The sequence below is a fragment of the Chroicocephalus ridibundus genome, chromosome 2, assembly GCF_963924245.1.
Source record: "Chroicocephalus ridibundus chromosome 2, bChrRid1.1, whole genome shotgun sequence".
Classification (NCBI taxonomy): domain Eukaryota; kingdom Metazoa; phylum Chordata; class Aves; order Charadriiformes; family Laridae; genus Chroicocephalus; species Chroicocephalus ridibundus.
This window is the reverse complement of record NC_086285.1, coordinates 76242075-76255887: the sequence shown is the minus strand read 5'-3', so window position 1 is coordinate 76255887 and position 13813 is coordinate 76242075. Positions and strand designations below refer to the sequence as shown.

At 44.2% G+C, this 13813-nt stretch overlaps 1 protein-coding gene across 6 annotated transcripts in view; it reads left to right on the top strand.

Annotated features, from left to right (window-relative positions):
- The window catches only part of RREB1 (ras responsive element binding protein 1), a 126179-nt gene that overhangs the window by 72792 nt on the left and 39574 nt on the right, over positions 1-13813 (top strand). For all 6 annotated transcript variants that reach the window (XM_063325946.1, XM_063325948.1, XM_063325949.1 and 3 more), the window contains 2 exons: positions 10964-11108; positions 12288-12427. In XM_063325946.1, the coding sequence (XP_063182016.1) occupies positions 10964-11108; positions 12288-12427 (285 nt within the window). The remainder of the gene's footprint in view (positions 1-10963; positions 11109-12287; positions 12428-13813) is intronic.

Below are 13813 nucleotides of genomic sequence, written 5' to 3'. Positions count from 1 at the left end.
ACTGTTGTACTTGCATCTCCAGAGCTCTTCAGTATCTAAACAGAAGAAGGACTTCGGTGTGCTTATCAGTCTTGGATTTTGTGTGTGTTGCCTTTAAGGAATAGCTAAGTCTGATCTTGTGCTTTGTAAGGTTGTGGATTTTTATGTTTTGGTTTTCTGCAGGCAAACAAAGGGGACACAGTGCTCTCAGTTAGTTTAGGTTTCTGGTGCAACTTTGTGCCGAGGGGAAGGTGGTCTGATGTAGCAGAGTAATACCACCCTCCTCACGGGCAGTAACATAAATCTCCGTATAACAGAGGATGTTGAGCGTAGCTTAGTGCTGCTTTGTTACCCATGTCACAGTTCAAATGAGCACAAGCCACTTGACAGATTAGACCCCAGTCGCAGAGCACATGGCAGCACAAGACCTTGATCTTTCTGCATAAGTACCCTTTCAGGAACATCACCTCCTCTGAAGGTTTAGTATTCTCAGGGATGTTACCTCCCCTTCTCACCTTGAAGAGCTACAAAATAAATACAAGCCTTAACTTAGCAAGCACTAGAAAATCCAGGCGATTTTTGCGGGAGTTGAGGTGTTAGCTCTCAAGGTTAACGAGTAACATGTTGTTTTGTTGGCATTTTGGTTGGTGGTTTGTCATCTAGCTTGTACTTTGGTTGGGTGATTCTGTGTAGAAAAGTTCTGTGAGAAAGTTTGCTGGGAGAGTTTGTATGTTAAGGTAATCTTTGCTCAGCCTGTTGTGTGTGCACGTCAGAAATACTTGCATCGCTTCTCTAATGAATGTGTATTCGCTCTCTTCCTCTTGTTGTCTAAAAAGACTTGTGGGCCAAGTACCGATGAGAATGAGGAAAAAGTCTATCTCAGACTGCATTTGTGGTTGCTGTCGTTCCACCTTTAATGTGTGTCTTCCAGCTTTACCTTTTCTCTCCCCAGTATCTAACCTGCTCAACCTGTTCTCGTTCAGCATGCTGGAACCAGCAAACTGCAGAAGGTACCCCCTCTCAGGGTCAGCGGGTTTTTTCCTCTTTCTTTTCTCCCCACTTTTAAACGTAGGCTATTCGTTGACAGTAGATTGTCAGTATTTGGGGGAACTAATCAAGCTATAAAAAACAGTGAGGGGAATCTTGATGTTTGGGCTTAGCCAGGGCCTTTCACTCATTTTTTTGAGCCATGATGCTCACCTGCGTGATGCACATAGCTTAGGCAAAGACATAGCCTATAAAGTAGTAGTGCCATTATACAACTGGTAAATAGCACACAATATGCAAATACTGCTTTCTCTTTCTTGAGGGCATCCATGGATATGCCGGGTTCTTCAGGCTGCTCTCTTAGCTGAAGTTTTCTAAACACTCTCAGCATTTTTTTGGTAAATTCTCAGAGTCAGCTCTGCAGTGCTTCATGTGGAAAGATTTCTTAAAACACAGGAGGCGTACAACTTCCGTGTGGCTCATTTTTGACATCAAGCCACCTCAATGTGTTGTCTTTCTTGACGGTTTCAAAGTGAGCGTAAAGAGTAAAGCAATCCGTATTGCTCATGGACTGCACCAAAATTAATTTCACTTGAGGGCGAAAGTTCCCAAACTCCTGTAAAATAGCACAAGTCATGCGGGGACTTCTGTTTCCAGCTACTGCACTTGAATAAACAGCCATGTAACAAGACATGAAACCTTTTCCTAGTGCTTCTCTGCTCGGCGGGGGAATGCTGTGAGATCACTGCTGGTGAGGAAGGAGGACCACATGTTCAGGAACAGGAGAGGAAATGGGTTGAGCACGTGAAACCTCTTTTGCTAGGATGCCGTCCTCAGCGCTGGGAAAAGTTTGCACAACTTGTGTGTGTGCAGTGATAACCCCTTACTTCCTTGCCCCTCGAGTTACTTGGTGGCTGCTGATACCGGGGTGATGCAGAGACCCTCCCTTAACCAAGATGTGCTTCTCTTATCTAGCGCAGCTTCCTTGCTTGCATGTGTGTGTGTGTGCTGGGGGGAGGTATTCAGCTCCATCTGTGCAGCGTCCCCAGCGTTGCTGTGACCGTCTATTTTTTGCTCCTTGAGCTGTGTGACGCAGCAAGTTGTTCTGTGCTGTGTGCCATCAAGATTGCTCAACAGTGGCGTGTGAGAGGGAGGCAACTGCATTAGGGCTTTGCCTGCTTCTGGGAAAGAGCTGGGGCTTATGTTTGCTTAGTTGGTAAAGGGGTGCAATTTTGAGGGGGAGCCAGGACGTACTTAGGGCTTCTTCAACTGTGTTTGCTTTTAAGGATAAAACTTCTCCCCCTTCTGACATCCTTTCTCTATTTTTTTCTTTCTCTTCTTTTTTCCTGATGCTAAAATTTAAAACCACTTTACTTATCCTTACCATCTAATCACACTTGTTTTCTTTAAACATGAATTTTCCTAAAAAATTAGCAATGAAGTCATCGACTAAGGTTATATGCCATGATAACTAAAAGACTTGACTGAAAACTACTAATTTCCAAAATGATGGAAGAAAAGAGTAGTTCAGAATATCCCACGCCGTGTTTTTGTTACATTTTAAAAAATCGTATTCCTGCTTAATTTTATTGTTGTTAGTTATTAAACTTTTGTCTCCAAGCTTAAAGAACCACACACGCCTCAGAGGGATCTTGTTTAGTCGCGTCCCTTATGAAAGAGTTTCTTACGGCTTGGAAGTCTCCTTGCAGTATTTGGCATTGTTCATTTAGGTCTGCTCTGAATTTAATGCGGACTGCGGGACGGCGGTTTGGTGAAGTGATACTGGGAAGCTCACACTGTATTTCCCTCCTCTTTTGCCCTCTCTTATGCAAGGGTTGATGCAAGCTGCAAGTGAATGCTTTCTTTTGCTGTCCTTTGGGAAGCGTTGCTTTGGAGGCATGGTTTGAATCACTTCCCCGTCACAGCATCATCAGGCAAATGTTTTTCTCCCTTTTTTCCTTTGAGGTGTTCTGACAACACTGCTGGTAGGGAACAGGAGTAACTTTGAGCCAAGCTGGGAATGCAGTTGTATCAATCTCGGCCTGTTTGAACTTGCTGATTCTGCGTAGCAAGTAGTTGCTTAAATATCTGTGAATACAGCATAATTATTCCGAAATGGTACACCCCCCGCCCCTTTGGATTTGTAGATCAGTATCTTTCCTCTCACTCATGCTTACAACTTGCCTTTATTCACAGCAAAGCAAAATTTTATTCTAGGTTAAAAATACAAAATGCTTTGTGGTGCATGTGTGTGTATCGTGTATCCTTAGGTATCATGTATTGGCAGCTGCAAGGCACTGGTTAACTTTGCAGACTGTCCTGGTAGCACTGAAAAAGGATTTCTAATCTGTTCTTTGAACACAATCACAGGTGGCTTTTGCAGCCTTAGCGCACCCAAGCTAGTCTTGGTGGATCTAAATAATAATGCTCATGTCATCCTAATGATGCTGTCTGCTGCCCCGCTGTAAGGCTATTTTTGCTTTGCCGGGGGAACCTCATTGTGCAGGGAGATAGACAGCGCGGCAGCCCCCACTGAACTTGGGGGGATGCTTACGGCACGTCTGTGTGGCACTGCGGGCTGCGGCAATTCCTGGGGGGATGCCGAGGGGGCTGCTACACCCACATGCCGCCACACGCTGCTATGCGGGGAAGCTCGCCGGGGCCGTGTTAGCCCTGATAGACAGAGCTAATAAGCGCTGGGGCCTCCATGAGGATAATGAGCCGTGCTGGCAAGATTGCAGCGCCAGGGTGCCGTGGGGAGCACTAGCTGGGGGATCTCCTGCTGTGCCTGGTTGCAAGACATGCGGCTAAAATGAGTCAGTGCTTCCCAATCTGATCCTTCCTGGGACCCGTTCGCCCCACCCTGCTCTTTCACTGCATGCGTTGCAGTGGCTTTCTAACCAGCAGGGCCATGGAGATTCCTTGCTGTTCAGCTTCGTTTTGTTTATCTATGCTAGTGTTCAGCACTGGTTACCACTAGAATATTTGGTGGTACTTGAAATTTGTTTTGAGATTACTCCGCAGTTGTAAGAGGGCGTTTCCCAAATGGTTGGGTTTTAGGTATTCAAATGTCTCTGGACTTGTGAAGTGTGCATGCGTGTCTGAGGGCTTTTTGGGTAATTTTTGAGTTTTTTTGAGGGTACAAATAGCAAAGAATCCAGGAAGAGAAGACAAACAGAAATTGGTCTAGATTGTGTCTGATTTGCAAAATTACCTGCATCTTTCTGGTTCCTGTGATTACGACTGGCAAGAGCTTGAGTGGATTGCTCTCTTAAGTGGGTGATGTTGGTAATTAGCACTGGAAATACATTGTCAATACAGATTCTCTACATGTTTTAACAAACAAACAACTGACTAAACTCTTTAACCCAAGGGTATAATGTTACTGCACTTTTGACTTAAGTTCCAGTCATACTCACGAGACTCTTAAGGAGGAGGTTAGCGGTGGTGTATTAAGTGATTGCTCCTAAAAATGGTGCTGCTTCACTTTGTTTAGGATTTACTTCCCATGCATGTCAAATGGCAGAAGCTTTGAAGAGGAGGTCCCTGGGTTTTCCTACAGGTCTAGACAATTTGGGCTGAAGTTATTTGAAGGTAGCAATGTAAGTGAAAGATCTCAGGGAAGAAAACAATGGAAGAGGTAAAGCAACTGTATCAGCTAAATTGTACTTAACGGCGCTTGACCAGCTCAGTCCTCCCTAGACTAGCTTGGTGAACTTGAGTAACTCTTTACGTTGGAGAAAAAAAAAGTATATTTTAAATAAGGTGAAGGTTGGAAACCACTGATTTTTATTCTTAGTCTCTGAATGGTTGAATGTATGGCTCCCTTGTCTTTAGATAAGCATCAGATGTATGAGGATCATACCCTTGGTTTTGTTACCAAACTGCTCAGAAATCACGAGGGAGATGAGGAACAGCCATGTGTAATACAGTAGAGTATAGGGTACATCTAGTGGTAAAGTGGAGAAACTTAGAATAATATGTGGAGTATGAAGCCACAACCTGAACTTGATATTGTCAGACGATCTCTCTGGACTGATAATGCCTGGATTCATTGGCCTCCCCACTGCGTTTCCACAGGCGTGGAGACGTGAGGGAGGAGGAGGGTGTTTATACATGCACTGGATCCTGCACTCAAGAATTAATCTTGATTTAGATGCTGGGACTTTCCCAACCTGGCCTCAGTGAAATTGCTTGCTGCTCCCCCTCTGGACATGCTGCTCCTTCTAATCAGACCTACCTGGCACAAACCTCTCTTGACTGAAAGCCAGCAATGCTTGTGCTGCTAGGGGAGAGGCTTAACTCTGGACCCTGCTCAGAGGCTGCAGATACACCCTTTTGTTCCACACCTTCCTGACAGGCAGGCCCTGTCTCTGAGGGATGTGGAGCACATCAGCAGTCGTGGAAACTCAGGGTGCAGCTACGGTGTGGTTTTTCTCCCCAGAGTTAGAGGTGAAGGATTCCCACGCATGCTGAGGGATGCTTCCTTTCCGAGAGCCAAAGTGGCGCTGATCAGGTTATCTGCATGCAAAGCAGGAGCTCCTGGTTTTGTTCATAATTCAGTGGGACCCGGAGCTGGGAGCAGCTGTGTCTTGCAGTTGCCTCTTTCAGGATGCTTTGACTCCTCGTTCTAGCCTTGAGCCAGCCAGTCAAAACCTGCCCACGTTCTGGTTTTGGCATTGAAGCTGTAGGCTGCCCTGTTTCGAGACCTCCAGAAAGCTTATATGATCAACATGCAAATCCTCTCGGCATTAAGAAAATACAGCAGCCTTTTTGGAGATGCAGTAAAGACTGGGATGTGACAAGCAGGAGCTGCATGTCACTTCAGTAGGACACATGCTCTTTTTTTTATTTTTCTTTTTCTTTTCCTCATCCTATGAGTCACCTCCCTTAGGCACTGATCCAATACCATCCACCGGGAGAAAAAAGGAGTAAGGCACTTGAATTCTGCATTTGTCTGTATTTGTTTATTTTTACAAAAGTCTTTTCTTCGATGAAAAGTAGCAAAGTATTCACTTGCTGCTGTCCTGGTGGAATATTCACCCTTCTGCATTCATGCTCTGCATTGCAGTGTGGGGCTGAAAACTCTTTGTGCCCATTTGTTTTAAAAAAGAAAAAGGGGAGAAACTGGGGGAATTCTTGTGCAGTATCATCTTAGTCATCCTGTTCACGTGACTGTTAGAGGGGAGAGGAAAGTTATGGCAGAAGAGGGGAAGCGGAAGGTGATTCTCACGGGGAGGATGGAATGAAAGGCAGTCAAGCACTTGAAAAATGTGATGTTGTCGAGAGGGCTGACTGGCACACAGTCGGAGCACAGTTGGATCCTCTTGGCTCACCTGTGAAATTCTTTGCGCGAGGGGGAGGGAAGAGATTACGAGGAGAGTTTTTTCACATACAGCTGTGCTGCGGCAAGCATACCGGGTAGCAAGTTAACTGCATTTTTGCATAGCAGTTCTTAAAGCGTTACGAGTTTGGTTCAGAGGTGGATCAGACCTTGTTTGGAAAATCTTAATTTCCTCTTTCCATTTCAGGATTATTCTTTGCAAATTCTTCTGGCTCTCTGACTGGTCTCATTTTAAATTCCACCACTTTCTCTGAGAGGTTAATCAAGGCTAGCTAGCACTTAGTGCAAGGGAGTCCTCCCTAGTATTAAGCTCAAATTTTTATCTCCTTCCTTTCATCCTGTGTGTCGTGGTTGCACTTCAGTGTTCCACCCTCAGTACTGTCCAAGTGTATGTGTACTTGCAGGCGTGCTGTGGAGACTAATAACCACCATATGAAGTGCAGGTTTCAGGGCTCTGTACCTTCCCAAGCTCGTCTGCTGTTCTCGCATTGCTCTGTAGGATGGCTCAGAGCCACAATTCATTGATTTAAATTACGACAAAAAGCCGAGTTTCATCCTCTGTGGCTCTGGCTCTCATCTGAGCTGCGGTAGTGGTCACTTCAGAGCTGCTGGCACATGTTACTGTAACCTACATCTGTGGCTGAATATGAGCATTTCTGTGCACGTCCTTATTTTGTCCTTCTTTTTTTTGCACTACATTCTCACTTGAAGTGTTGAATGTTTATCTTTATTTTTTGGAACTGATGAACGTCATATCATTTTTCTTTATCATTGTAAGATGCTGAAAGCCAGGCTGACTTTTGAGCCTGGCTTTCGTATTCAAAGTATGCCAGTGTTGTCAGGCCAAAATATGTTGTTATAGTCACAATGGGAAAATAACTTCTAAGCACAGCTTTGTTCCTGTTCTCCTTGTATCTTGGCAGGCTAAACAGTGAGGTTGAACATTTTCAGTGTTGCATGTAAGATCTAATCGAGGCAAACTCTTCTAAAGGAGGATAAGGCAACACAAATACTCCTTCCCCCTAATTATAGTTAGGAAGCTCTTAAGTGAAAGAAGCCTTGGTGAAGGGAGTGTTTAACTTTAAAAGAAAGGTTGTGGATGTGGATGTGACTTGGCATCTGCTGCAGTTCAGCCGAAGTTGGGTGATAAATGTTTTCTCGAGGGAGAATGACATCCATGTTGCAAAGTAAAAAAAAGAGATGAAGATTGTGTCTATCCTTTGTACTGCTCGGCTTTATCTTCCCGCTTATCTTGGGCTGTAGCTCTAGTAATCTTTTTTCCTCTCCACCCTTGACTTGATGTAGTGAAACTTGCTTAACCTGCCAAAGGAACAAATCTGCTGGCTGTAATGTGGACAGGTTGCGACTCCCCTTGAGAGCTCTGGAACTGTCTGCTTCGGTTTCAGATTTTTCTTTTTCCCTTAATGATCACATGCAGAGAGCTATCACAGCGGCTGTGATATTTGACCTACACGGTAAAAGTCAAAGGTGCAGTCAGGGTGTCTTCCTGTTTATAGCTCAATAGCTTGGGCTGCTTCCTTTCAAATATGCAAAACTAAAACATGAAGGGATTACCACATTCCGTGCTGTGGGTACGGATCCTGCTCACGCTTTTAGGGCATGGCAAAAGCACACAAGTTGCAGGAAGGAGAACTGCAAGCTGGGGGCAGCCAATGACTTTGATACGAGACATAGCAAAGCCCCGTCACTGTGGTGCTGCACCCACGCAGGCAAGCCCTGCCTTACTAGCATACGTTATACTGCAAACACGGCTAGACTGCTTTCGGGATGTGCAGGAGCCAGTATGTTTGCATGCATTAGGTCGTGCCAGGCAGAGGTGCCAGGCCTGGAGGTCTCAACGGTTTCTCACGTTGGTACGCTGTGGATGTGCCGTCGCACCCCTCTCAAGTAGGAGCAGCTCCATCGAAACAGGCAGAGTTCAACAGGTGGACGAGGGCAGGAGGAAAGAACTCAGCCCTGAGGAAGGTGTTTTGCATGGGTAGCTACTAATCGGGAGTTCTGCATACTTGTTACTGGCAGAAAGGAGACTTTAAAAGAAAACAGGAACAAAAAGTCCCACGCTTAATGCATAGCATTTTTTTTCGTCGTTTGTTTGTTTGTTTTCTGGGTGAATGTGATGTAGCTTGGCTCCTTTTGCTCTCTAGCTCTCCGAAAAGTAACTGGCCAAGTAATACTAGCTATGCATCAGCCAAGCTGCCAGAAGGTTAAGCATGCAGGCCATGTGTGTGTGTCTGGGGTGGGGGGACAGAGAGGCACATGCAAAAGCCTCTGTCTCACTTTCAAGAGCTCATCGAAACTGGAAAGAAGTCTTTATCAAAAAGGAAAGAAAAAAAAAAAGACCAACAAACCACCTTTCAGGGTTTTGCCTGTGCACTTGAACGCTATGTTTTGTTGTTCCAAGGTGCTTTTCAAGTTTTATCTTCAACCATTGAGGACAGAAACCCTTTGAACAAATAACTGGTTTCTTCTCCCTTATTCTTGCATGAATACAGGCAACTGCTCCTCACGCTGTTGATTTATCACCTCTAGGAAGTTCTGGGATTGACTTAGCTAAGCACAAGAAGTTAGATCAGTGCCATAAGGGGAGGAAAAAAAAAAGACCAAAAAAAGAATAAAGACAATGAGACAATACACTACCTGTAGGTGCCTTCCCTGCAGATTTTGTGAGACCAGGTAGCACTGGATTCGTGCAGATAAACGTTCACTTTGGTGCCTGTGGTGGTGGGGCTACCAGAGGGCCAAGGCAGGGGGGTGCACTGCACTCCAGAGGCTGTGTTAGCGCTCTGACTTCTCCCAGGGTCTGTCAAACCTGGAGAGCCAAAGCCTCAAATCATCAGCCTTCCTTCTTCTCCCACTCAGGCAATCGGCAGGGAAAAAAGTCAGACAAATTCAGCAACGTTTCTGTGATGCTATGACAAACCTGCTGGGCACAACTCCACACAGATGCTCCTTGAACCTCTCACGGTGTGACTGACAGGTGTCACCAGTGTCTGTCCACCCTTTGTGGGATTGGTGAGGGTTACTGGGGGCTGGGGAAGCCACGTTTTTCCTCATGTGGACCTGGTCCTTTGAGCAGTCCCAGCCTTGCCAGGTGTGGAAAGCAGGCAATAGCTGAACTCAGCTGAACTGAATCTTGCATCGGTTCTGGTACGTGTGGTGCTTTTGGCTTGAGGCTGTTCCCGCATAACACCCTCAGAAGCCTGGCTGTAGTTTGAGACGGTAATTTAGATGCCTTTTTTTTTTTTTTAAAGGTTCAGAGATTGTGAAGGCAAATGTTAAAACAAGCGTTGTGCGAGGAGACAGTCCTCCCAGCAGCTCCAGTGGAGTCTGCCCGTGGGTCAGTTTGGTCCAGTGTGTTATCTTGAAGCATCATGCCCTTGGCATCCAAAACTAAAACTGATTTTATGTCATAACACCCAAGCAGTTATGAGGACATATGAGACTCGTCTAGGTTACAACATTCTCTCATGTTTGAACATGATAGTGTGCAGTCAAGTTAAATGGCACAGTCCTGAGTTGGGGGTGTGACTTCTGAAGGATGTGCCCAAATGCCATTAACATTGTCTCCCCTGTGCTGCTTTGAAGTCACTCATACAGACAAAGGGCAGCTCTCTTCTGCATTCCCATTTCTACCTATTAGAAGGAAAAATTTCCATTGCATGTTGGAGCCCGAGTTTGATTTTTTTTTCAAAAGCACTATAAATTTGAAGTGAGGCTAAAGGCCCTACTTTTTTCAAAAAAAAAAAAAAAAAAAAAATTACAGTTTGAGCTTTTGGTACTCAAAAAAATAAACATGGGAGCAATACCCCAGAACTAGACCACAGTATCTTCATCAGGTTGCAGATACAGAAAACCAAGAGGCAAGCAGGTCAGGTATACAGATATTCATGAGATCGCTTCCTGAGCCATTTTCTCCCACTCCACTTTCCAGTGTATTTGAGACAAGATATAGTTGTTTTCCTGGGGAAGCAGGTTTGTGAATGTGCTTTGGCAATACGGAGTTTTGCAAGCCAAACCTGCTGCAGCTTAACAGTGTGACCTGATGTATCTTGACTTCAAAGTTGCAGTTGAAATTCAATAGGGGGGTGTTAAGGATGTTAAGGATGAGAAGGAAACAAATGTGTTTAAGAAGTGTTCAAACGTTGGCATATACTGATCAATTTGGGGTACTGTCTGAAACTCGAAAAGGAGAGCCAGCTGAAGATGGGGTGCTTATTTTGCACTGAGAGGATGATGCTAAGCTTTTACTTACTAGACGGCCACAAAACTGGGAACCTGGGCTTGTAGATTACTGTGCAGTATTAGGCAGAAGCAGGGCCTGGACGATGCTGGGGGACAGGCACGATGCTCATGGGGCCAGGCAGTACTGGGGCAAGTGCTGTGCTGTGGGTCAGGGCATGGGGGAGAGCTGCCGGGCTTTCTGCTGCTGGCCCGGCACAGTCCGGGCGCTGTAAAGGGCCCATGCTGGATTGTGCATGCCCCAGCTGTCTTCCAGAAGTGCAGTCTGCTTTGTGGGCTCTCTGCTGGTATCCTTTAAAGGCAAACGTTAGATGTGGTGTTGGCATTAAAATTTACATGGACTTTCCACCCCGATTTGCCTGTTGACAGCATCTTCTTCCTCATCTTGCTCAGGCACATGAAGATTCATGAGAAGGATCCGAACAGCACAGCAAGCACAACTCCCCCGTCGCCGCTGAAGCGCAGGCGATTATCTTCGAAACGGAAGTTTAGTCACGATGCTGAGATGGACAGAGAGGAGAGGACACCTGCAAAAAAGGTTCTTTGTGGGGCATGAAGCAAAATACTTCCCTGGCTATCTCCTAAACTGTCGGCTGTTGTGTTTATGCAGTCAGCATAGAAATACTAAAATGTGGTCTTGTTATAGCCCTGTGTATGTTTTAAGCTGATGTGCTTTTCCTGTGTAGCCAACACTTGTCTGAGATTGAAAATTAATTTCTAATTTCAGAGATTGAAATAATTCCATTTTTTTTATTCTTTATTGCTCAATTTTTTGGGTTTGCTTAGGATTTATATTAAATAATTGATGTTGGATGACAAGCGGATGAACTATTCTTTTGCTACTGCAGCTTTTCCCCTGTTTTTTTTTTTCTCCCGCTTATTTCATAGTAGTCTTGCAGGATAGTGATTTGAACATCTAAAAAGACAGTGTTTACTTCAAAAGCAGCAACAGCTTAAGTCTGGTTTTGTCTTGATCTGCAGAAAAAAATTTCTGTAGTACATTTCCCTTTCACAGTAGCATAATCCTGCATTATTGGAGTTGCAAGAGCAACCAGAAAATATTTATTTGAAGGCTAGACATTTCCATTAGGGTTTTGTTTACGAAATAATTTAGTGCATTTCAGTTATTTATACAAAATGTATGGTGGCTGCCAAACTTAACTCGACCCCTTCCACTTACTATCTCTAAATGGCAAGCTAGTAGCAGTTCCATTTAGCTCAGTATCCCTTGTTTCTCTGCATGCTTTCCTCCCTGTAATCAGAAGTAGGCGATAGAAAACATGCAGAAGTTCACTGTTTTTCCCTGGACCACTTGAGTTAGGAGTTGGCAGTATCTCAATGGCATAAATAATCAAGGCTGACAGCTCGCCTGGTTTTCTGAAGGGGGAGGAATGCTAGTTCCGTGGTATATAAACATACGGGTTTATAAGTTGTTCAAATTGCAGTTTCTCATTAGAACTGATGTATCCATGACTTAGTTGCATGCTTTATCTCCTGCTAAGCCTCCTTTTCCGTCGTGCACGTTCTCACACACGCGCGGAAGCTCTGTCGCTCACCCTCTCTCTATTGCCGAAATGAGTCATTTCTGGTCGCCTGCAGCAAAGCTACGGATGAAGACCGCTGCTTTATTTTGAAGAGGATGACTTCAAATGGATTGCATGTTTGGTTTGTTGCTTAAAATTCAGTCTAGTGAGGCTTTTTTCCCCTCTTTCTGAAGGTTGTCGAGGATGGTCACTCTTGTGAAGGGGATAAGAAGGCTGAAGAGGAAGTTTATCATTGTCCAGTGTGTTTCAAAGATTTTTTTTGCAAGTATGGGCTGGAGTCCCACATGGAGACACATCCAGATAATTCGCTGAGGTAAGAAATAATACTGAGAGTGTTTCTGGTCACCAGATAGTCTGAGGGAGCCTGCTGGGGAGGGGCAGGAGACATTTAGCCCCCTGCTCTGTTAACTCTCCCACTTTGTGATTTTGAACAGGTTTTTAAATGTTTCTGCCTCATCTTAGGTCACCAGGGCACTGTTGGCCTTAACTTTATTATTTTTTGCAAATACAGGAAATCTCTCCAGTTAATAGCTGGGAATGTTTTTAGAAGAAATTAAAGCATCCCTTCCTCCCCTCCAAACCCATCACTGTTGCTACACAAAACTGAAAAATGCCAACATTGCAAAATTTTAACAAGTTAAACTAAAGACGCTTAAAACGATTCAAAACCTGATTAAAGTATTCAAGTACCAACCTATGAGATGATTCTGCTTGGGGAGAAGGCGTCAGCTGGATATAAAGGTTCTGTTGTCTGTCATGGGAGTGACTGAAGATAGATGAAAGTCTGGAACCCGAAACTCAATAAAATGTGTTAAGCTTTTCTGCCTGTTGAGGTTAGGGAATGATTTGGATTTTGGCTTAAATCAGCTTCTCTTAACAAGGAAAAATTAGTTATTAATTGTTTGGGAAGGTGCTTGGGTGTTGTGTTTTGGTTCAAGTAGTTGCCCCTGGGACTCCTGATACTTTTTTGTTTCCTGTTTTTTACCACAGAAAAATGTAGAGCCAGATACATGAAGATATAAAAGAGAGATTCCCAGCCTAGTTTAAACATGTAGAAAAGCTGCTATTTTAGAAAAGGAGATTGTCCATTTGCAGAAGCTTGTCAGTGTTTTAAGCTTATTTTGGGACATTGGACTCTAATGATCTTTTTGGAAGGATGCAGATTTCAGCATCTCGAAGTGTCAACACTCTCTCCTGAATATAGTTTCTTAATAGAACGGCATGGAGTAGAACCATCTCATTCTATTAAATGGGATTAATTGTATTAAATTTCCCTCTGTTTTTTTAATGAGAACCTTGGTAAATACATGTAAAACCATTTTTAAAGGCATTATAATTGTTGGGGAAAGCAGTTGGAAAGTTCTTTCTAAAACTTGGTCCAGCAAATAGTAGTTAATTAAATGGAGTTTGCTGTTTATGAAGTAAATGAAATAAATTTTAATGAGAGAGCAAAACTGAAACAGTTCTCTGGTAAGAGCTCTGCAACCCCCCCAAAATGGAGTCTGAGATAATTGTGCCAGGTACTTTACGCTTTAGAGAAAGCAGCTGTCATATTAGGCTTATCCTGGCATCAACCTCATTTCGAAGCTTCAATGAAGATATGACCTCTTTGCAAAGTTATATGCCGTGGGCCTGAGTGGAGAGGTGGATTCTCTTGCTTAGAGTGATGGCTAAAAGATAACAGAATAGATACCCTTCT